At 42.9% G+C, this 25,284-nt stretch overlaps 1 protein-coding gene across 1 annotated transcript; it reads left to right on the top strand.

Annotated features, from left to right (window-relative positions):
• The first annotated feature begins 3,455 nt into the window (after positions 1 to 3,455).
• LOC135525873 (transforming growth factor beta-3 proprotein-like) lies at positions 3,456 to 17,346 on the top strand. Its single transcript, XM_064953817.1, has 7 exons — positions 3,456 to 4,264; positions 12,810 to 12,973; positions 14,259 to 14,388; positions 14,536 to 14,643; positions 15,375 to 15,546; positions 15,975 to 16,128; positions 16,222 to 17,346. The coding sequence occupies exons 1-7, from the start codon at positions 3,919 to 3,921 to the stop codon at positions 16,378 to 16,380; spliced, it is 1,233 nt and encodes a 410-aa protein (XP_064809889.1). The 5' UTR covers positions 3,456 to 3,918; the 3' UTR covers positions 16,381 to 17,346.
• The last annotated feature ends 7,938 nt before the right edge of the window (positions 17,347 to 25,284 follow it).

Raw genomic sequence — 25,284 nt, 5'->3', positions numbered from 1 at the left:
TCACCCTCAGCACACTCACCCCTCTGTTACACTCACTGACCTCCTCCTTATCACCCTCAGCACACTCACCCCTCTGTTACACTCACTGACCTCCTTATCACCCTCAGCACACTCACCCCTCTGTTACACTCACTGACCTCCTCCTTATCACCCTCAGCACACTCACCCCTCTGTTACACTCACTGACCTCCTTATCACCCTCAGCACACTCACCCCTCTGTTACACTCACTGACCTCCTTCTCATTAACCTCAGCACACTCACCCCTCTGTTACACTCACTGACCTCCTTCTCCTCATCAATCTCAGCAGCCAGCAGAGCAGACTTTGTGGACTGAGTCAATCGAATTTAATTCTGATACATTGACTCAGATCAGAGTTGGTGGCATAGGAGGAGGTGAAAGGGGTGTGACTGTAGCAGAGGTGAACTGCAGATAAATTCTGGTAGCCGCTGTGATGTAATGTCATCCACCCTGAGACTTGAAGTAGTGTCTCCTCCAGTCTATCATGAACCGATCTATATTTTAATGCTGTAAGCATCTTGGCTGCTGGATGATGTCCTCTAATTTTGCACTGATTTGCTTAATTTTGCTACACTTATTGTCCTCCTTCTCTAGTGGTTGGTATGCTAGCTACAAGTGTGATCTGATTAGGATTTCTGTCCCAGTCAGCCATACGAGGATGGAATTCATACATTACATAGCTACTTTGCAGCCCATGTAAAAGTTAACCTTCATTGTGGTCACTCTCCAGTGATTTGTTTTCTTGCCTCCACTATTGGTTACAGTGGATGTGAGATTATTGATGGCATGCATGCACAATGCAGACATGATGGGATTATTATTGGCCTTGTGGGCATGTCCAATGAACTTGTACATGTGGCTTGTAATTTCTGTACGGAAACAGGATTTGCAAATCCTCACACATTTTTTACATTTTGCTGATATGTTTTCTCCATTTAAAATGATACTGTAGAAATAGGAAAAGCACTCGCACATCTGAGAACGTGTGTGTGTTAATCATTTGCTAATAACTTGAAAGAAAATACAAGTCTGGTTTGATACTGGCAAGATCAGTGTGTGGGTTTTTCTTTTTTTCTTAGACAATTAACAAGGCTAACCATGTTGAAGGATACCAGATTTTACTTCTATAGCTTCTGTGCACTTCTCTGATTCAGAGGGGTTGGGTTAAATGCGGAAGACACATTTCAGTTGAATACATTCAGTTGGAGAACAGACTAGGTTAACCATTTCCCTTTCCCTTTACATGCCATCAGAAAATGTATTTGTGCAAGCCCAACCCTTGTAATGAAGGTAGGCCTTAAAACCTCTACAGGATCAGTGGGTTCCCCGCGGGACGGTTGAGCTAATGTAGGCTGATGTGATTAGCACGAGGTTGTAGGTAACAAGAAGATTTCCCAAGACATAGACATATCTGATATTGGCAGAAAGCTTAAATTCTTGTTAATCTAACTGTGCTGTCCAATTTACACTATTACAGTGAAAGAATACCATACTATTGTTTGAGGAGAGTGTACAGTTATGAACTTGAAAATATAGTAATAAACCAATTAGGCACATTTGGGCAGTCTTGATACAAAATGTTGAACAGAAATGCAATGGTTCATTGGATCAATCTAAAACTTTGCACATACATTGCTCCCATCTAGTGGCCATATAAATTGCGCCTGGGCTGGAATATTACATTATGGCCTTTCTCCTTCATTTCAAAGATGATGATACAAAGAAATAAAAAATAAAAAAACATGTTTTTTTCTTTGAATGATCTTTTACCAGATCTAATGTGTTATATTCTCCTACATTAATTTAACATTTTCACAAACTTCAAAGTGTTTCCTTTCAAATGGTATCAAGAATCTAATATCTAATATTTCTCTACCTCACATTACGCTAGCTCGACTGTGGTTATTTGATGTGCTAGCCAAATGTAGCACAATCAGAGCAAACGGGAAATAAACGTTGTCTGATTATTTTGTTTAGTGGATCTGGTAGCAACAAGTTAATGTGTGTGTGTGTGTGTATTATTTTGAACCTGGTTGTGTGTGCCTATAGAACGTGTTATTGTTTTGACAGTTGAACTGGTTTGTAAACACCAGCTAAGGTTACCTAGCAACAATAAAATGGTGCAATGAACGCTATGTAGCTAGCTAGCGCCAAAATGAAATGTAACGTAATGTAGATAGACAGCCAATTAGCCCAGAAACAATATGGAAACATGCTATGTAGGCTTACGTTGTCTTTTTTATCGTCATAATTTCAGCCAATTATCAGTCAGGAAATGAGCCCGTATTAACTTTGTTATTCTTAGCCTTATATGCCCTGTAGTCTGGCATCGCTTTAAAAGTTTTGGTATAGCTCATATGAGTTTATGGCATCTGAAACGCAGTTTATTTTTGTTAGTCAATGGATAGTTGGGTGTATGCCAGCAATTGGAGTTTCAGTATTGTTTACTAGATTATTTCCAGTGAATGTTGATTTAAGCCCCTTGGAGTTCCATATATAGAGATACTGATATGGAATCTCTCCCTGCAACCACACCAGTGACTTCATACTACTATATATGTTCATGTCATTCATGACCTACAACAAATCATGCTACGTGTCAATACATTTTAGTGGTAGAGATTTTTGCAATGTCAAATATCCTATCATGCAGTCCCAAGGGAAGCATCCTGGGTATAGTTTTACACCAAAAGCGACATTGCTAACATTGGATTGTATTAATAATTTGACAAAACAACTTTAGCAAAGTTGAAGGACATAGGCACTTGTTGGATATTATGTCTCAGAACCAATAACTCAAACTTTTATTTACCCTTTATGTATACAGAGAATCCCATTTGAGACCAGGATCTCTTTTTCAACATTTCCCTGTGTTATAACAAACAACAATCCAAACAGCAAACAGATATTACATAAAAATAACAAAAAGTTTAAATTATATAGGCCAACAGAGAAACATGATTCGATTTTCAATCACAAACAAATACTGTCAGCATACAGGCTAATATGGGTTTATTATAAAGGTATGACAGAAGTACGCCCATTATATCACTAAATTATCTGAAAATCAAGTAGTATGCAGTGGTTTGGTTTTCCCCTAATTTTTTCCACATTAGCTTCACATATCCACTAGGGGGCATACTCTCACTTCTTGAAAATGTACACTGCTCTTGTGTGAACCCAAACTATTTTGTGACCTGACGTGTCAGCGTAGGCTATTATTTGTATACATTGGATAAATACTACAAAGTTCAATCGCAAACAAAACAAGTTGTTTATTTATCTGTAAAACGTGGCACATGGCCTCCAGATAGACAGACATAATCATAGTGTGAAATGCGTACTTCTGCAATGATGATCTGCAGTCCCTCCTTCCCAAACGTCACAACTACGGTTTACTATAAAGTATCAGTGAAGGGACTGCGCGCACATTGAGTACGAGACTCTGGTTGTGCAAAACGCGCAGGAGCGCGAGGGAGACCGGCACTGACTTAACACCAGCAACAGTTGATGAAAAATAAAAAGCAATGGGGAAAGTGAATTTTGTCATGATGAACTAATGAAGAGAGAAAACGGAACACGTCAAGGTTGTGACAGAACATATGAAGAACAGGTTGAATGAAAAGGGGTCTCAGATAAGACACAATTTCAAGAATGATCTGGACTATTCTTGGAATGCACAGCCGGTTAGCACCCAGATGACACTAGCCCTATCTTGACAAGATGGGATTCATCGGGGGAAAGAACTCGTTGACCACTTGAATACAAAGAGATAGAGGGTAACATTTCTCCTGGAATTTAGTCCAAATTATTTGGTGTATTTTTCTGTTTCCACTTTACCATATGTTTAAAAACATATTTCATCATATTATTAGCTAAGCAAGGGAAGATAGAAATATGCATTTGGGCAAAGCACTTCTGTTTTTCCTCCTGTTGAACTGTGTGACAATGACTTTGTCACTATCCACTTGCACCACTGTGGACATAGACCACATAAAGAAAAAGAGAGTAGAGGCAATCCGAGGACAGATTCTTAGTAAACTTCGAATGACCAGCCCGCCGCAAACAGTGGGTCCGAATCAGGTACCGTTTCAGGTGCTGGCGCTCTATAACAGCACGAAGGAGCTGATCGAGGAGTTGGGGAGAGACAGACAGCACAGTTGTGGGCAGGATAACACGGAGACGGAATATTACGCCAAAGAGATTTACAAGTTCAATATGATTAATGGACCACCAGAAAACAGTAAGTAATGTTCATGTATCTATTTACGCGTTTTACTCATGAAGGCCATTTTTCTATCATGATCATAACAAACAGCTGATCGTGTTGCCACCGTGGCTTCTATTATGTTAGGTATCCTACTGATCAAAAGCCTGATTATTAAATGTAAATAGCCCATTGCTCCATGGTGAAAGGCTAAGCAGTCCAGGTCTGATGATGCGTCATTTCTTAAACCTGAATGCCACAGCTGGTGAGCAGCGCATGCGTGTAATATCAATTGATAGTGATTTGCCATGAAAATGAGTAAAATAATCGAGGAGCATACCTCTCCAATAAAGACACAAGACAGCAACTTTATGATTTCCCGACGAAGCCAATTTAACCTTTTTTTTCTACTCCGCTTTAAAATATAATTTTTCTGACGCCCCTCCAGAGTACAGAGATGTCTGTGTGTAATGCAATTTGTCTGTGTTTTATTTATATAATTTGTCATTGTCTCCCTTCAACTGGCCATATGTAAATTCCAGCGGGATTAAATTATAAAAGCATCCGTAGACCTCCAGCATATGCGAAATACTGCAAACACGTAGAGGAAATGTTAACAAATTCTACTAAAGAACGCAAGAACACCTTCGCTTGGCGTGCGTTCCATCCGCCTGAAATGAATTGGCGAACACAATTTAAACGCACACTCGCGTCTCTGAGCAGTGGAAAGACCGCGGGCATTGGAGAGGGCAAAGCAAACAGTCTAATTGGCGTAAACGCCATTCCTCCCTCATACCTCACTCAAAATCCATGGGAACTCCCAATAGCGCACACGACCGTCTGAGATGCCATTGGAACAATTTTTTTCTAGGACTCCATCGATTTGAGCATCCCTCCAACCACTGTTCCAATTACCCTTTCTTTCCCAAGTCCAAATATGCATTTATCCAAAACCTTTTTTATCAATTGTTTGATTATGTATTGTGTACACTACAGCAAAAAAAAATATATTGGTTCTATTGAAAAGTTAAAACACAGCTAATTCAGCTGCAAATTGGCTTGTGCACTAGAGCATAATTGCTAATCCTAGTTGGCATTACCTGTATAAACCACCCACAACTGATTTTTCCAGTCTAATCAGAGTGAGACGTTTATTGGAAGCTTGCCTCTCTATTGCAGTGAGTTTTCTCAGGGAGAGAATTGTTTACTAAGTGGAAGACTTGGAAGCAGGCCTATTCACTGTTCAGGGCCTGAATCATTGCATCATGTTACTACTTTAAGATCAACATGGCAGGTGTTTCATGCTATTCAAAGACCGAGCTGTGCTTCCTCTGGCAACAGCTCAGGCCCCCGTGTCAAATCTGTTTCCTGGGTCCCATTTGTGCATCCGACTCTCAAAATAATAACTACTACAACCACCTTGGTTTAGCGGTGTAGGGACAGGTGCTCTTGTCAGTGTTCCAAACAAGACATTATTCGTTTTTTTTTTATCTAAACAAGCAAACACCATCAGATCAAATTCATAGCAAGCAATTCACTGTGATAGTCAGATTTGATGAAATATAACAGAATGGATGACCTGGAATGACATTCACTCTCACAGGATGGGTCGTCAAAAAAAACTGAAAGCCACACCTCCAATCAGCCATGAATATGACTTAGAGGCGTATGTCACAGTGCTTCTATATACACTATACCACTGCCTATTTCATTTGTTCATTTAGCAAACAAGACAACAGCTCATAATCCCCTGACTTTATCACAGTCAACACACCTTTATTTAGTCTTTCATTAGCTTTAAAAATGCAACATTTTCTCTCAGCCTCAGGGCAAAATGTGTAGAATAGCATGGAATGAGCTATAGAACGGCACATTGTCCTCTCTGCCCCATAGCAAAATGTGTATAATTGTAGCAAATTTGATTTTAAAAAGCAACATTTTCTCTCTGCCTCATTACAAAATGTGTAGAGAATAGCATGAGATTAGCTATAAAGCTGCACATTTTTCTCTGTGCCCCATGACAAAACATGTACAAAGTTGGCTGGTTTTTGGTGCCCACCCAAATTTCTGCAGTCCCACCCACCAACTAATTTATGGCTACGCCACTGCCTTAGTCAGAATCCGCAAAACAAACAGAGGTCTGATGTGTAGCTATGGGCTGCACCAGTCATGGTCAGGACCCCTAGTCACATCACCCTGTCCGTCACGATCAAAGTAAATAAACAGGGCCTATAGGCTACAGTTGTCACTCATTGTCTATGGGACTAGACTCATTCTTTTTCATACACTTACGTAAAAGTACAATGCACTTTTTTTTGTCCCTGTTTTTTGTTTGTTTAATTGTTTTACTTGTTAATGTCCAGATACACCCTCCAGAGTAGACTGTAAGGGAGGGAGAGTGTTTATCCTCTCATTAACAAGGCCTGCAGTTTGGACAAATAACCACTTTTCTCTTCCCTCCACTTCTCATTATGTCATTTTCATAAGAAGTATCAGTGAGTGTAATGTCTGTCACCAAATGCTTATGTTCCTAGCTCCAGCAGTGCAGTTAAACCTAACAAAACAATACACAAATATATGCAAAGTCACTTCACCCACATGTACAAATTACCTCAACTAACCTGTACCCCCGCACACTGACTCAGTACCAGTACCCCCTGTATATAGCCTCGTTATTGTGTTACTTATTATTATTACTTTTTGTTTTGGTCTTGGTAAATATTTTCTTAACTCTTCTTGAACTGCACTGTTGGTTAAGGGCTTGTAAGTAAGAATTTCATGGTAAAGTCTACACTTGTTGTATTCGGCGCATGTGACAAAAAGTTTGATTTGAAATCTCCAAAATAAAAAGGATTTAAGAAATATTAGAACGCGCAACCACGGTAATACAGTAAGGCATATTTTAAATCCATTTCCATAATCTAATGGGTTATACATACACTCTCTTTGGAAAGTGGGAATTTCTTGGATTATTGTCAGTGGTGCTTTTTCACTCCTTTTATCATTCAGTTACAGGGCTGTGTAAGATGAAGCAGAGACTTTTCCTCCCAGACTCATATGCTTTCATAGCTAGAATAATTTGCCAAAATACTCATTGTACCACTATTTAGGTATCTCTGAATATAAACAGTGTTTATAAACAGTAAAGCTGTGGATATGACAAGTGCAGATGGGAGCCATTTGGCAAACACTGGTAGAGGAGCCAAACTAACGACACAAGTGCCAAGCATCTCCATAACCCACAACACTCAGTCCTAGGTTTGGTATAGGGATTGAACTCCAGTTGTACTCACTCCTCCACATATATTAGTACTCATTCACTGTCTTTATGTTTGCTGTAACATAGTAAGACTGTCCAAAGGCAACCATTGAATCATCTAAGAAAACCACCTGTTGGCTCTCATAGCTGAAAATTAGGCAGAGACAGGTTTCTTTAAAAGAAAAGCTTGTAGTGAGTGGTCAGTCTGGCATATGGCAATCATTGATTCATCGTCGGGAGGATAGAAGGATGTGGACCGGAGCTGAGGACAGCAGTGCTTCTGATATATGGAATAGTAGAAAAGTGATGTCATCCCAGGCAAACAGACAGAGTTCTCTGGTCCATTCCGAAAGACGCCGCCCCCCCAGCCATTTTCCCTCTTCATCCTTGATCAAGTGGAAAAAAGCTGTCTTACTTCAGCAGAGAACTCCATCACATTATCTCATCTAACGCAGTCAGCCACAGGCTCCATGTGTAGAGACTTACTCAGGACAGGAGGGCCTGGTCCACACTAAAGCATTGTGTTTAACCCTTGTGTAGTCTTAACATTCTGCATACTCCCCTTGTCCTAAGGGTAAAAATGACTCACCTTCACTAAACCCCTGAAATAAAGCAGCTTAATTGAATTTTAAACCCCAAATCTATTTTTTCATGAAGAAACAACCTGTCATTCATCAAAATGTGTTTTCCCTCTTCACAACACAGAGAGATGGGGTGGCAAGTAGCCTAGTGGTTAGAGCATTGGACTAGTAACCGAAAGGTTGCAAGATCAAATCTCTGAGCTGACAAGGTGAAAATCTGTCTTTCTGCCCCTGAACAAGGCACTTAACCTGTCATTGAAAATAAGAATTTGTTCTTAACTGACTTGCCTAGTTAAATAAAGGTTAAAAAAAACTGCATTTAATCAGTGGACAACACTCATTTTTATTACATCACACCTGTCATAATTGTTTTCTGTACTAGAGGTTTATTATTATTGCTAAAGGTACTGCATAGGTGTAAAAAAAAAGAAGAAGCAAGAGATAGCACTTGTATAGCCTAAGAAAGTAGCAGAAATGTGCATAAAGTAGTTTTGAATGCATTTTATTGAAGGGAAACAATCTTGAACTTTTTTGGCAACAGTGATATTATTATATACTGTACAATGAGGAATTCAACTACAACAACATACTAATCTTCTCCCATTTTTTAAAACCACTGCCCCACCCACAAGGTGTATAAGCAACAACAATAAGAATAAAATAATAGATACAAAAACGTGAAGAACTTAAATCAGTCAACTCTAATTAGCACATGTAGGACAGTATGCAAGTGTGTGTGCATGGGATTTTGCAGATTTATTTCTCACATGTGCAGCACAAAGTATTTGTTTTACAGTCCTTCTTTGGGGGGCAGAATTGGCATCTCCTCCTCTTGCCTGCCACCGCTGCAGCCTCAGGTGGATCAGGACAAGATTCAGCCCCCTGAACAGCTTTCACAAGCGCTGCAGAGGCTGCTGTGCGGGGGAGGTGCTCCCTTTGAATGTGTGGGGTTACAAGTGCCTTTCCCAGCTGTTCCAGGAACAACACTCTCTTGTTCCGCATATCAGGCATCCAGGTAGGGTCGATCTTGTTCCATATCACGAAGGCATTGTATAAGGACACATCAATGATGTTATGGAACATGACCAGGGACCAGTGGGCAGTCATCCTCCTGCAGCTGTAAGTCCCAATCACCTTGTCCAGGTTGTCCACGTCTCCTTTTTTGTGGTTGTAGTCCAGGATGATGGCTGGCTTCCTGTCCTCACGATCGCTGATCTCAGCCGTTTTGTGCAGTGTGCTCAGGAGGACCACATTCTTGTTCCTCTTTGGGAGGTAAGAAACTAGAGTGGTAGTGGGGTGAAGGCAAACGTTTGATGAGAAGGCCTCTCTACCCCTTGTTGCGAGGAGTGCAGGGGGGAGCTTGTTCTTTCTAACTATGCCAACCATGGTGATCTTCCTCTTCAGGAGCTGCTGGCTAAGTTCAATCAGTAGCACACAATCTCAATTACTCATATTGTGTGTGTGTTGTGTAAATTATTTTAACTGCCGGGTCACAAATGACCCTAAGACAATCTTTGTACACTGATGGAGTACAGCTTTCATGGAAATATGAACAAAGGCGATGTTTCACTTTTTCAAATGTTGGGGTCACTCTAGGAAAAGTCATCACATTTCAAGTTGAAAAAATAGAATTTAGGGGGTTTTCTCTGCTGTTAAACATAGTGGCTGGTCATTTTTGACCCTTAAGACAACACAAGGGTTAAATGATAGTACCACACACAGGTGATCAAATCTTTGACATAACAGTATGTTTCTATGAGCATGATCAGTACTTCAGTTGCAAGAATTTTGAATTTACTGCTCAAGTTATTACATTTAGTCATCTGGAGTTAGCTATATTCTTTTATTGACAGATTAGAAAGCATGCTTGGTTACTTATTATTTTAAGATGGAAACGTTAGTTGAAAAACATTAATATTTATGGCCTTCTGGATAAGCCTTAAGATTAGTTTGATAGGTCATTTAAATACATTATAATACCAGTTTTTGCAGCGCCGTTGCCATTTTTCACTGGTAAACAAGGTCCAGACTCCTCAGCAGCTGACCAGCACCTGCTTTCTATGCTTCCCATTTCCTTTGTTTACCTTCACATAGCTTTGGAGAGACTGACATCATGGCACTGGGAATAGGCTGATTGCTGGGAGCTTCTATGTGATGTCACCTGCCAGGGTAGGGAGGAGCTAGTGTGGTGGGGCATCCCAGACCCAGGAAGCAGAGGGTTTGAGGGCGGAGGATGGAGGAGGGCGCAGGGGGAGGAGTGTCTGTCTGGGGTGGAAGCTTTATGAGAAGCTTTAGAGCAGAGATATTTGAAGTCTGTCCCTAGGCCTTCCTATGTGGAGGGTTTCACTACTGTTGCAACCCTTACCTAATACTCTTCTATTGACCATGTTATTGACCTAGAACCTTCAAACTCAACTCTGGACCTCTAAGCCAGTTCCACTGCATTTCTTCATTGTTCCCCCCAATCAGGGACCGATTTAAACCTGGGACACCAGGTGTGTGCAATTCATTATCAGATAGAACAGAAAACCAGCAGGCTCCGGACTTTGTAGGGTAAGAGTTGAGTACCCCCTGACCTAGAACATAAATATATCTGGTCAACTGCTGAACATTTTGACTACATCACACTTCTGTCAAAGTGTTAGTGGATGGTTTCCAACTGGTCCTCAGAAGTCAGCTTTCTCAGCTCCACAGTCCAGACTCCATGAAAGTCATTGACGACATACTGCCAAAGAAAAGAGAGGTTACAAAAAGCAGGACCTCAGTTTCAGTCCCCTGGGAAAAGTGGGAGAGGTGTTTGTACCACTTCATGTTAAGTGCCATGAAAACCATGTATTTACATAGTAGTTACATAAGCAGGTGGTTAGTGTAATTACAGTGTAGATATACAATTCCAAATAGTACTTTGTGTGTAGTATGTAACTGTGATACCCATTTGTGGTTTGTCATTACACAACAACAACAAAAAAGTTACTATTTTCACAATGAATCTCGAATGAACAGTGAACCACCTTGAGAAATGGGGAGGGCTACAATGTAATAAAAGTTTGTCACATTGACAAATAATCTATTTTGAGGGCCCAGAGAAGCTCTTTGGGACATGTTTTGGTTATTCCAGAGAAAGTTCAGGTCCAGATTCCGCTGATATCAGCATCCTCACGCTGCTGGCCTTAGAACCAGATCTGATAATAGAGAGGAGAGAGACTGTCAATTATCCTGCTGTGTATTTCACTCTAATTATACTAGCTATCCCCTGCACTCACAGCCATGGAACAAATTACCTTCAGACCCTTGGCAAAAATAAGCCTTAATGCGAAATCCACCTAAAACCATTGCAATGGGAAAAATGAGGTCATCCAAAAGGAAACTAAAGACCTGATTAGAATTTCAAATCTCCTCTCAAAGTGGGGCTTTCCACCTTCTGTGGGGGAGGCAGAGGGACACAGGAGACGAGAGAGAAAGGGTGTGTGGGACAGGCCAAGGGAGAACGGAGCCCTTGTAGATTGTGAGGAAGCACAGGACAGATATTTGGCTAGGGGTGAAGAGTCAAGACTGAAAAGGTCACTTGAAAAAAGTGGGGGGGGGGCAGTCAATGGAAATATCGGATAATGGCAAAGCCACAGTGAAATAGGATTACGGGTCATAGGAAGTTTAGGTAGACGTGTGAGCTCACAATCCATTATACACAAACATCCTTCCCCATTGTTATAAACAGATCTAGATGTCAACCAAAGGTGCAGTGTCCTTGTTAACCACCACAGCGAATCACAGGGTCTCTATTAAAGCTCAGGCTTGGGGTAATAAATTAGCGATGGCTTGGCTGTAAATTAGTGTTTCCACTTAGCTCGTAAAACGCTTGCCGTGTTCTTGTTTTGCTCAACACTGCATGCGCTCGGCCTGTTAAAATAATAAACAATTCAATGGTATTAGGGTTGGAAAAATAGAAACGCTTCCTTGACTGGCAGTGCAACAGGAAGTATTTCAGAAGAGGGCCATCGAGATTCTGTGGCTGTTACTGTAACTACTGTACTGTACTACTGAAGCGGAGATCACTGTCTGCCTTACACAACCACACCACACAGGTTGACAGGACTTGTTCCCCTTCCAATTCATTACTCAATTGATGGCTAAGAAAACCTTAAGGCGCTACTCTGTTATACACTCAGCCCCCCTGACAAACAGTCACCGAAGGACTGTCTTTCTCCCTTACAAACAACACATTGATTGAACTCGCGTTCTGTATCTACATGCATGTGATTGCACATGTGCGCTGAGCTGGTTGGTTGTTCCAGGGAATGCTTGGCTTCTGTCCTAGCTTTCTGAGCACCTGTTGAGCTCTGGATCGGGAGGGGGGAGGAGCACCCTGCCATCTTAGACCAGCCTATTCAGTTCCACTAACACATGGGACATTTGGTTTTCATTTCATGACTTCAACTTGTTGCTAACTCGCACTGCACGAAGTATAACCAGATGGCCCAGGGCTTAGTTTTATTCACTGGCAATAGTTGAAGAATGGTTAACTGTATTTTTTCTGTTGTGAACAACATTTGTTTAAGGAATCAAACACTACGAAATGCAGAAGATAGATAAAAGATTGACAAATCATTTTATTTCAAAACAGATTTTAGGCTGTGCACAGAGTGACGACTTTAGTCACAGTCCTGCTGTGTGTAAAACACATAATTGTAGTGTTTTAAGGTGGCTCACCTTGTCTGGGACTAAAGTGTGTTGTGCTCTGCAGATGACCTTCCCTACTGCCCCAAGGGCATCACCTCCAAGGTTTTCCGCTTCAATGTCTCGGCCATGGAGAAGAACTCCACCAACCTCTTCAGAGCCGAGTTCCGAGCCCTTCGTGTCCCCAACTCTAGCGCCAAGAGAAACGAGCAGAGGATTGAGCTCTACCAGGTGTGTGAATGTACTATTTCATTCCCACTGTGCTCAAGCATGCAGGGGGGTCGTGATCCAATTCTCCCATATGGCTCAATGCACATGGGAGGACAGTGTTGGTCTACATGTAGTGTTGGTCTACATGTAGTGTTGGTCTACACCTATTTATACAGGTCCCCTAATTCCCCTCTCCTCTTTTTAAGTGATGATCATTATTCCTTGTGCCTCAAGTCAAATGGATTCTACATAAGTCCATTTGTAAAACTTTAAGAGTGTGCTACATCAGACTCTGAGAAACTCAAGATTACTGTTTTGATATCGCTCCTTTCACAGCTGTCAATCTCCAAGCTTTTGTCCAACCACCCATTCTTCAAGTTCCGTTAGATGTTTTCAACAAGGGATTCAGACATCTGCACCTGGATTTGTGTGTTTAAATGATGTGTGTTTGTCCTGGGATTGTGGGGTGTATGTGGGATGGCAGGGATGGGTCTTCGATCAGTTCTCTCATTAATCTCCAGTGAGAGACTTGGAGCCATGATCAGCTGCCAACATTTCCTGCCAGGGAGACAAGCGTCTCCGGCCCGCATACTGCCTGAGGCGAGCTCTGCTCTAGCCAGGGTCGAGCTCAGCTCAGATTGACTGGGGGAGTAAACGGAGCGGCGCCCCCACACATAGCTGGGAGCTGATTGGCAGAGGCTGGCACTGGCCGCACTCTCTCGCTGGGTCTCCTGTTCCCATAGGAAGCCAGATTAGATGCTGACAATGTTCAGGAACCTGGTTATCCAGCCTGCTGTGGGACTAGGCGCTGAGCCCCCAACTTCACTGGCCTCTCCCTGTTCACAGAAACCTTAGGTGCTGTTTAAAGTGTGGCTCTCTACATCCTATGCCTCAGTCCCGCAATTTGAGATGTAGAGTAAAGTACACTTTCATGCTGGTATACAGCACATACTCAGAGACGCTCAGATCTGAATCAATGGCGACTCTAGCACCATATGCAGTGCCTCATCCTGACTAGACCAGTGTAAGGAAACCCAGAATGTTGAGAGCCCAATTGTTTGAAGTGCAGATGGGAGGGACAGCCAGGTTCTCATTGGCAGTAGGGCTACACACAGGCATTAACTTGCAAAAGGGGGATATCAACACAGGGAGTCACTTTTTCCATGAGGAGAAGACGTTTGGCCCAGGGCATCCTGGAGCGTCTGGCTCAGGCAGAGCTGGCTGGGTTGCAGTCTGGTGTGTGTGTGTGTGTGGGAGAGAGAGTGAGCATATGCAGCTGGGTCACTCTCTTACCTCTGGCTGGCAGATCCTGCGGCCAGACGACCACATAGCCAAGCAGCGCTACATCGGGGGCAAGAACGCCCTGACCAAAGGAATGCCAGAGTGGGTCTCCTTCGATGTCACAGACACAGTCAGGGAATGGCTCATGTACCGAGGTGAGTGGACTAAAGCCCCAATGTTCCCCGTCTCATACCATATGTTGCATATCAAAGCATGAGCAAAGGGTATTTAGAAACTCAAGTTCATTTGGACAAAGAAAAATGGCCTCAAAGTTAAATACCACTTCCTCTTCTTCCCCTCAGAGACCAACCTGGGCTTGGAGATCAGTGTGCACTGCCCCTGCCACACCTTCAACCCCAATGGTGACATCATCGAAAATGTCAACGAGGTGCTAGATGTCAAGTTCAAAGGTCAGATGACAGGAGGTGCCTCATTTTGTATGACAATCGTTCTTGGCTTTTCCACTGCTCTTCACAGCCCCTCTTACTTTCCGTACGAGCTCTGATTAAGAAAAATACCCTCTGAAGTCTTATCCAGTGAACATGGGCCTCAATGGTTGATAGTTATTTGGCATTTTTTTATGAGAGAAAGAGAGAGAGAGAAAATATCATGGGAATACAATTGGTCTGGTATCTCACTTAGAATTGGGGGCCCCTGGTCCTGGGAACGCTGCCCTGACTGGCTAGGCCACAAGGAATGTGCTTCCACGGCGCTCAGATGCTTGGCCCCGAATTAAGAATGGCGTCCGTATCCACCGGCAGCGTCTCTCCTGAGTTCTCTACTGCTTTTGCTATCAGGGGAAGATTGGATGAGCAGACACTAACGCAGGGGGAGGACAGAGGGACCAGCTCTGACTGGTGGAGGAAGAGGAGGAGTGGGGGATGTCTCAAGTCCAGCCTCTCACCAGTGAAGACAATGCTTTTAAAACTTTACAGAAAGTACTACGACTAAAACAGCAGTGATGAATTTAAATTTGGTATAACTTACTCAGACACACTTATGTACAATGTTCTAATGGACTAGGACTGCACTTCAGCTTGAATTAACCAAATTGTCCAATTTGAATATGGAATGGTCTTGGTCTATGTACCATTTCATCCACTGATGAGACATCTGACATCCCTGGATCATCCTCCTGTAGGTGTGGAGGGTGACTACGATGAGAGTCGCTGGGACCTGGGTAGCAGACTGAAGAAGCAGAAGGAGCAGCTCTTCCCTCACCTCATCCTCATGATGCTGCCCCCTCACAGGCTAGATGCCCAGTCCTCATCCCGCAGACGCAAGAGAGCCCTGGACACCAACTACTGCTTCTCGTAAGTAACCACCTCACTTTAGTAATTCAATCACGATTTTAGTGTGCATGTCATATATTTAGATGAAAACTTGCTGCAGGATGTGTAGACACATTTGTGTCCAATAGATGAATAGCCCCGAATTACTCCTGTAAGCAATAATCTTCTCTCATTTCTAATTTACTTGGCAGAGGAGCATTACGCATACGAATAAGCTGGTTCATTTGCTGTCAGTCTCTGGAAAGGCAGAGGCATTACAAGTCGAGATCTGTCCCTGTGTTAAAGTGTACGACAGTGAAATAAGGACACACCTTCCAGTGGTATTTCTGGGCTTCTCAGACTACATGCATGTAGTGAAATATACCCAACTTGGAAATAGAGTGTTTCTCTTTCAGGTAATGTGTATAATTTCTTCATAATTATCACTCTTTCTCCCCTGCCTGCTGTAGTAACTATGAGGAGAACTGCTGTGTGCGACCCCTCTACATTGACTTCCGCCAGCATCTGGGCTGGAGGTGGATCCACGAGCCGAAGGGATACTATGCCAACTTCTGCTCCGGGCCCTGCCCTTACCTACGGAGCGCAGACACCACACACAGCTCGGTGAGACACGACACCACTAATGTACACCACTAATGACTCATTACCCTGTGTTACAAATATTATTATCACACAAACACCTCTATTCCCCTGTAGATGCTGAGTCTGTACAACACCCTGAACCCTGAGGCGTCTGCCTCTCCCTGCTGTGTGCCTCAGGACCTGGAGCCCCTCACCATCCTCTACTACGTGGGCCGCACCCCCAAGGTGGAGCAGCTCTCCAACATGATCGTCAAGTCCTGCAAGTGCAGCTAAGGGCCCCGGGCCCAGCACACTGGGATCTGACAGGGCCTGCACGGCACTGAGGGAGTGGAGGGTGGCGTGCCGTCTGTCCCACCACCAAGAGTACCTCTGTCCACCCTCAACACTCTCCACCCTCCTCATTCCTCAGCCGAGCACACGCAGAGGGCCTGCAGAGAGAGACGCAGCCCACCACTCTACCCACAATCCCCAGGCTGTGTGTCCAAATGACTTTCAAATACCACTCCAGACCCAGCAATCTCAACGTCAACATAACTTTTTATTGGCCTTTTACAATGGCTTTTTTCTTTTCAACGTCAAGTGTTTTCCTCATTCTTTTGTCAATATTTCAGCCTTCTGAACTGCCCGTACCTTTGTGCCATATGACCACGGGCATTCAAAGCCAACCTCTGAACAGCGGAAAAGAACAGATGAAAGCTGTTCGAGCCTTGACCACTGCCTACTCAAGGACACACCGTAGTTGCAGTCAAAAAGAGAGACCCACTGAGAACCTGGATTTACAGTGAAAATGACTACATCAAAGGGGCTAAAGCAAAAGCTGTCAGGCATTTGAACCATCCTTTTTAATGGAGGCATAACACAAGGCCTTGACGCACAGAACAGACTGTCTATGCTGGAAACTAGCGTTGTGCGCACCACAGCTCCCTTACATTGTTCTTCTAGGATAGATGCTGATGGACTCAAGTTACCGGTATCTTAGGAAAAATACAACATGCTGGAAAACAACTTTTATTCAACGACGTATCTTCATGGTTATGTTTACCTCTAATATGCAACAGAATCATGTTTTTAGGGATTTTTGTCCCGCAAATGGAGCAGACTTTTCTGTTGTACAAGACGATAAATGTCACTAAGTGAATGTGTAAATGTTTTTATTGCTATTACTCTTAAACACTTTTTTTTAAATAAAAAATAGTCTTGGAAGAACAGATGTTATTAAATGTTTTTATCTGAAAGTAATCATAATTTGTGGATATCAGTGTAAATTCAGCATTTTGGCTCAGCTCAACAATACAGCTTTTCATATTGAGGTCCTAGTCCTGAAGCGTATTGATAAAAAGTGTTCACTTTCAAAGGTGCGAGAAACTGAAGAGATTGACAACTTTTATTTTATTTTTAAGATACACTGCAACCATTTAGAGTACATATAGACACTGGCATGAACAACATATTGCTACCGATATTAATGAACTTGCTTTGAAATGGTCACTATTGGTCACCACAATGTTTGGTCCTTACAGTACAACAGTTGGGGAGACACAGGCAAAAGGCTATTAATAAGTATTACCTTGCAATACATGCACAACCCACCGTTTCTACTCGAGATAAGAGCATGCTGTCATAGGTTTCGTACTTGTCAATCAACACCAATCACATTTCTGAATCTAAATTAAATATTGAGAACATTCTCCATCTGTGTAATGGACAGTACTTCTGCCAAACATCAAACCCTGAGTACGTTCACTACAAAAATATGCTCTGAGCATAGGGGCCATGAGACAGACATTCAATAGCTTTTTACCTCTCAGGTTGTAAAGGTGCCAACACACTTTAAATGTTCAACATCGTCATTGCGTTACAGCAACACACTATAAAGTTAAAGCCAATTACAGTGCAGAGTTCTAACATTATACCTACAGTACCGTTCCAAAAATTTGAGGTCACTTAGAAATGTCCTTATTTTTGTCCATTAAAATAACATAAAATGTATCAGAAATACAGTGTAGACATTAATGTTGTAAATGACAATTGTAGCTGGAAACGGCTGATTTTGAATGGAATATCTACATAGGCGCACAGATGCACATTATCAGCAACCATCACTCCTGTGTTCCAATGGCACGTTGTGTTCCCTAATCCAAGTTTATCATTTTATAAGGCTAATTGATCATTGGAAAAGCCTTTTGCAATTATGTTAACACAGCTGAAAACTGTAGTGCTGATTAAATAAGCAATAAAACTGGCCTTCTTTAGACTAGTTGAATATCTGGTGCATCAGCATTTATGGGTTCGATTACAGGCTCAAAACGGCCAGAAACAAAGAACTTTCTTCTGAAACTCGTCTGTCTATTCTTGTTCTGAGAAATGAAGGCTATACCATGCGAGAAATGGACAAGAAACTGAAGATCTCGTACAACGCTGTATACTACTCCCTTCACAGAACAGCGCAACGTCAACAGTGACGATGCGACTCCGGGATGCTGGCCTTCGAGGCAGAGTTCCTCTGTCCAGTGTCTGCGTTCTTTTGCCCATCTTTTAATCTTTTTTCTTTGCAACTCTGCCTAGAAAGCCAGCATCCCAGAGTCGCCTCTTCATTGTTGACGTTGACTGGTGTTTTGCGGGTACTATTTAATGAAGCTGCCAGTTTACGCCATTGGAACACAGGAGTGATGGTTGCTGATAAGGTGCCTCTGTACACCTATGTAGATATTCCATTACAAATCAGCCTATCCAGCTACGATAGTCATTAACAACATTAACAATGTCTACACTGTATTTCTGATCAATTTTATGTTATTCTAATGGACAACAAAAAAAGTGTTTTTCTTTCAAAAACAAGGACATTTCTAAGTGACCCCAAACTTTTGAATGGTAGTGTATATTACTACTGTAAGCCCTATCGCACAAAGAATGGCAAAATAGGTGCACATCACTACAGTTCATAGTGGAAAATGCCTTGTATATACTGTTCCTGGAGAGCTACCCTCCTGTCGGTTTTAGATCCAACCCCAGTTGGAACTAACCTGGTACAACTTTTCAACCAGTTAAATATTAGAATCAGGTGTGCCAGGACGGAATCTCTCAATGAACATGGTTGGAGCCATGCTGTAGAGTATAGACAAACCATGGAGTGAAAACGTGAGAACTGTAAAGGCAACAATAAAACTCATTCAAACAAATGTCCTGCTAGCCAATGTAACAAGTCTTCGTGAAGAGAGGAATCCCTTCAGTATACATGATTGGAAACTGTTTGTGATACTCTCAGATAAATTAATTAATGAGTGAATGGGGGGTGGTTGGTTCCCAAACAACTTCAGAACTGCCTTACCTGACAGGAGTTCCTTTCCTTGCTCATTTCTCAATAATACAATAAATCATTGAGACAATCTCTAAAATACTGATCAATTGCAGGCGATATCTATTGCCATCCTAAACTTGCCTACATGGCAAACCTGCTTTTAAACGGAGAATGAGGGGAGTGGTGGAGCACTTCTCCTTGGCTGTACAGTAACTGCTATGAAGTATAAAGAGTATACTCTGAGATCCATTATTAGTGCCCATGGGGCCTCTGGTGGGAGCCAGCTGTTGCTGTGTGTTTGTCTTTCTATAGCATAGACAAAAAGAGACACAGACAGACAGACAGCAGACGGACAGCAAGGGAAGAATGAGGGAGGACAACTGCTGCGATAGGGGTTATGGAGTAGAGGCCGGGTGGTGTGGAGATACAGAAGGGCACTGGAAAGTATTGGGCTGTGCAACGGATCCCGACCTGCGTCAGACAGGGATTCCTGACAGGAGAGGCTATCTTTCATGTTTGCGGCTCCTTCACATAGTGTAGTAACAGGCCCTGATGTGATGTCAGACATACCGTCATGCTGTCACAGTGGTGGTATCGGTCTATTGTTTTCTACCCAGCATGCACCTGTGGTCATATGCAGATACACCTCTGTCGGCAAAGTGGAGTGGCATCACTCCCATCCCCGCTCTGTCACCTGAGCTTTGTCCTCCGGCCCTGAAACAGTTGTACACAGAAAGACCTGCAGAGGAAAGAAGATAACTGACATGAACACAATAACTCCATTGGGGTTAACATCTAATGTTGCCATTTAAAGGCCCGCTCTTCATTGTGCAGTAGTTAGAAACTATACTACCGTGGGAGCCGGTCAGGGTAAAAGCTGTGGAAGAATGTACTCCATAGTGATGACTGGTGTATCTTACACTTCAAAAAGGAGCATTTGGAGCCAATTTCAAAGACAAATAGTGTGAGGAGTTGAGCCAAACTTGAAAAGTTCTATATGGGATTTTATGGTTGCAACAGTTTGCTAGATGTTTAAATTGTTATAGGGAGAAGAATGAGTCAGAACTATTAGAAATGTAATAGTCTGAGGTATTGGATATAGAAATATTTGCTAAACATTAAAAAATTAATTTCAAAGGAATGTGCAAAACCAATGGAGAGAGAGGAATCAGCTGGCACGCTGTCCTGGTAGGGCTGTGTTACTTTTCATGGCCAACGCAAGTGGACCGGCCCAGGCAGCCACTGAACATCAGCCCCTGTCCTGCTGTCCCATCACCCCTTGCCCTCTTGCATATCACCTGGCCTAGAGCCAGGCATCCAGTATAAAAGGAATTCCAAGTACAGTTGGAGCTGCTATGTTTGTGCTCCCAAACAGTATTCCCTTTCATTCCCTCTCAGCAGACTGTTTATTTTGGTGCTCTTTTACACTGTGGGGCCTGACGGAGCTGGAAAGCGAAAACATCTCCCCAACTTCCAATCCGATGACATGACCGCTGGAAGTGACTTATTCTAGCTCAGCAAAAGAAAGAGAGAAAGGCCAATATTCTCCTTACATTTCCCCCTGATAGTAGCCTAATGCAGAACAAAACCTAATGAAACACAAAGTCACAAAACAGATACTAGATTACTGTGAGAAACCAGGACCTGAGAATTTTCTGCATTGAATATGACAACTGGGTAAAAAATATGCCAAGTCAGGAAACTAGTTGAAAAACAAGAATTTGAGTGATGTGTCTTTACTTGGTTGTGGGGTTGGAAATTAACACCGCCACACGCCAAATGCGGGTAGATTTTCTCATTGACGAGTAAGAATGTACAGTGGGGCAAAAAAGTATTTAGTCAGCCACCAATTGTGCAAATTCTCCCACTTAAAAAGATGAGAGGCCTGTCATTTTCATGATAGGTACATTTCAACTATGACAGACAAAATGAGAGAAACAAATCCAGAAAATCACATTGTAGGATTTTTTATGAATTTATTTGCAAATTATGGTGGAAAATAAGTATTTGGTCAATAACAAAAGTTTATCTCAATACTTTATTATATACCCTTTGTTGGCAATAACAGAGGTCAAACGTTTTCTGTAAGTCTTCACAAGGTTTTCACACACTGTTGCTGGTATGTTGGCCCATTCCTCCATGCAGATCTCCTCTAGAGCAGTGATGTTTTGGGGCTGTTGCTGGGCAACACGGACTTTCAACTCCCTCCAAAGATTTTCTATGGGGTTGAGATCTGGAGACTGGCTAGGCCACTCCAGGACCTTGAAATACTTCTTACGAAGCCAAAGTGTTTGGGATTATTGTCATACTGAAAGACCCAGCCACGTTCCATCTTCAATGCCCTTGCTGATGGAAGGAGGTTTTCACTCAAAATCTCACGATACATGGCCCCATTCATTCTTTCCTTTACACGGATCAATCGTCCCAAAGCATGATGTTTCCACCCCCATGCTTCACAGTAGGTATGGTGTTCTTTGGATGCAACTCAGCATTCTTTGTCCTCCAAACACAACGAGTTGAGTTTTTACCAAAAAGTTATATTTAGGTTTCATCTGACCATATGACATTCTCCCAATCTTCTTCTGGATCATCCAAATGCTCTCTAGCAAACTTCCGACGGGCCTGGACATGTCCTGGCTTAAGCAGGGGGACACGTCTGGCACTGCAGGATTTGAGTCCCTGGCGGCGCAGTGTGTTACTGATGGTAGGCTTTGTTACTTTGGTCCCAGCTCTCTGCAGGTCATTCACTAGGTCCCCCCGTGTGGTTCTGGGATTTTTTCTCACCATTCTTGTGATCATTTTGACCCCACGGGGTGAGATCTTGTGTGGAGCCCCAGATCGAGGGAGATTATCAGTGGTTGTGTATGTCTTCCATTTCCTAATAATTGCTCCCACAGTTGATTTCTTCAAACCAAGCTGCTTAACTATTGCAGATTCAGTCTTCCCAGCCTGGTGCAGGTCTACAATTTTGTTTCTGGTGTCCTTTGACAGCTCTTTGGTTTTGGCCATAGTGGAGTTTGGAGTGTGATTGTTTGAGGTTGTGGACAGGTGTCTTTTATACTGATAAAAAGTTCAAACAGGTGCCATTTATACAGGTAACGAGTGGAGGACAGAGGAGCCTCTTAAAGAAGACGCTGCAGGTCTGTGAGAGCCAGAAATCTTGCTTGTTTGTAGGTGACTAAATACTTATTTTCCACCATAATTTGCAAATAAATTCATTAAAAATCCTACAATGTGATTTTCTGGAGAAAAAAAATCAAATTTTGTCTGTCATAGTTGATGTGTACCTATGATGATAATTACAGGCCTCTCATCTTTTTAAGTGGGAGAACTTGCACAATTGGTGGCTGACTAAATACTTTTTTGCCCCGCTGTATATTAAAAACAAAAAAACAAAATTTTAAATTAGAATAGGCATTGGTCTGAAACTGAAAAAGAAAGAAAATTCACATGAGTACCACAATGACTATTCCACCTATGCTCTACCAAGATTTTCCAGCATGCAGCTTTGACCTACAGTAGCTGTGTCGGTATTGTACCTCAAACTACACTAACGTTCAGAAGTTTGGGGTCACTTAATGAAATGAGTTGCAAAACGAATAGGAAATATAGTCAAGACAAGGTTATAAAAGCAAATAGGAAACAGCTCACCCAGAGGTGGTGTTCCTAGTGGCCGGAGACTTTAATGCAGGGAAACTTAAATCAGTTCAACCTAATTTCTATGTTAAATGTGCAAAGGAGAAGAAATTCTAGATCACCTGTATTCCACACACAGAGACACATACAAAAGCTCTCCCTCGCCCTCCATTTGGTAAATCTGACCACAATTCTATCCTCCTGATTCCTGCTTACAAGCAAAAATTAAAGCAGGAAGCACCAGTGACTCGGCCTATAAAAAAGAGGTCAGATGAAGCAGATGCTAAACTACAGGACTGTTTTGCTAGCACAGACTGGAACATGTTCCGGAATTCTTACGATGGCATTGAGGAGTACACCACATCAGTCACTGGCTTAATCAATAAGTGCATCAAGGACGCCGTCCCCACAGTGACTGTACGTACATACCCCAACCAGAAGCCATGGATTACAGGCAACATTCCCACTGAGCTAAAGGGTAGAGCTGCGGGACTCTGACCCGGAAGCTTATAAGAAATCCTGCTATGCCCTACGACGAACCATCAAACAGGCAAAGCTTCAATACAGGGCTATGATTGAATCGTACTACACCGGCTCCGATGCTCGTCTTATGTGGCAGGGCTTTCAAACTATTACAGACTACAAAGGGAAGCACAGCTGCGAACATCCCAGTGACACAAGCCTACCAGATGAGCTAAATCACTTCTATGCTCGCTTCGAGGCAAGCAACACTGAGGCAGGCATGAGAGCATCAGCTGCTCCGGACGACTGTGTGATCACGCTCTACGTAGCCGATGTGAGTAAGACCTTTAAACAGGTCAACATTCACAAGACTACGGGGCCAGACGGATTTCCAGGACATGTGCTGATCAAATGGCAGGTATCTTCACTGACATTTTCAATGGCCCTGATTGAGTCTGTAGTACCAACATGTTTCAAGCAGACCACCATAGTCCCTGTACCCAAGAACACTAAGGCAACCTGCCTAAATGACCCCACACCCGTAGCACTCACGTCCGTAGCCATGAAGTGCTTTGAAAGGCTGGTAATGGCTCACATCAACACCATTATCCCAGAAACCCATACCACCCAAACAGATCCACAGATGATGCAATCTCTATTGCACTCCACACTGCCCTTTCCCACCTGGACAAAAGGAACACCTACGTGAGAATGCTATTCATTGACTACAGCTCAGAGTTCAACACCATAGTACCCTAAAATCTCATCACTAAGCTAAGGATCCTGGGACTAAACACCTCCCTCTGCAACTGGATCCTAGACTTCCTGACGGGTCGCACCCAGGTGGTGGGGGTAGGTAGCAACACATCTTCCACGCTGATCCTCAACACTGGAGCCCCTCAGGGCTCCCTGTTCACACATGACTGCGTGGCCAGGCATGACTCCAACACCATCATTAAGTTTGCAGACGACACAACAGCCTGATCACCGACAATGATGAGACCGCCTATAGGGAGGAGGTCAGACCTGGCTGGGTGGTACCAGAATAACAACCTATCTCTCAAAGTAACCAAGACTAAGGAGATGATTGTGGACTACAGGAAAAGGAGGACCGAGGACGCCCGCATTCTCATCGAGGGGGCTAGATTGGAGCAGGTTGAGAGCTTCAAGTTCCTTGGTGTCCACATCACCAACACTTCTTCTCAACTAGCTTACCTGATTAAATAAAGGTGAAAAAACTAGAATGGTCCAAACACACCAAGACAGTTGTGAAGAGGGCACAACAAAGCCTATTCCTCCTCAGGAAACTAAAACGATGGCATGAGTCCTCAGATCCTCAAACGTTTCTACAGCTGCAACATTGAGAGCATCCTGACTGGTTGCATCACTGCCTGGTAAGGCAACTGCTCGGCCTCCGACCGCAAGGCACTACAGAGGGAAGTGCGTACGGCCCAGTACATCACTGGGGCTAAGCTTCCTGCCATCCAGGACCTCTACACCAGGCAGGGTCAGAAGGAGGCCCTAAAAATTGTCAAAGACCCCAGACATAGACTGTTCTCTCTACTACCGCATGGCAAGCCGTACCGGAGCGCCAAGTCTAGGTCCAAAAGGCTTCTCAACAGTTTTTACCCTCAAGCCATAAGACTTCTCCTGAACAGGTAATCAAATGGCTACCTGGACTATTTGCATTGTGTGCCTCCCCCAACCCCTCTTTTATACTACTCTCTATTTATCATATATGCATAGTCATATTTACCTATACATTCATGTACCTACTCCCT

Source organism: Oncorhynchus masou, chromosome 32 (genome assembly GCF_036934945.1).
Source record: "Oncorhynchus masou masou isolate Uvic2021 chromosome 32, UVic_Omas_1.1, whole genome shotgun sequence".
Classification (NCBI taxonomy): Eukaryota; Metazoa; Chordata; class Actinopteri; order Salmoniformes; family Salmonidae; genus Oncorhynchus; species Oncorhynchus masou.
Note: the sequence above shows the minus strand (reverse complement) of the source record. Positions and strands in the feature narration are given on the sequence as shown.

Excerpts from the sequence above, each read along its gene's own strand:
- LOC135525873 (XM_064953817.1), top strand. The coding sequence starts at position 3,919 with ATGCATTTGGGCAAAGCACTTCTGTTTTTCCTCCTGTTGAACTGTGTG. Across the intron at positions 15,547-15,974 it reads GACACCAACTACTGCTTCTC|TAACTATGAGGAGAACTGCT; the intron begins GTAAGTAACCAC and ends TGCCTGCTGTAG. Across the intron at positions 16,129-16,221 it reads CAGACACCACACACAGCTCG|ATGCTGAGTCTGTACAACAC; the intron begins GTGAGACACGAC and ends ATTCCCCTGTAG.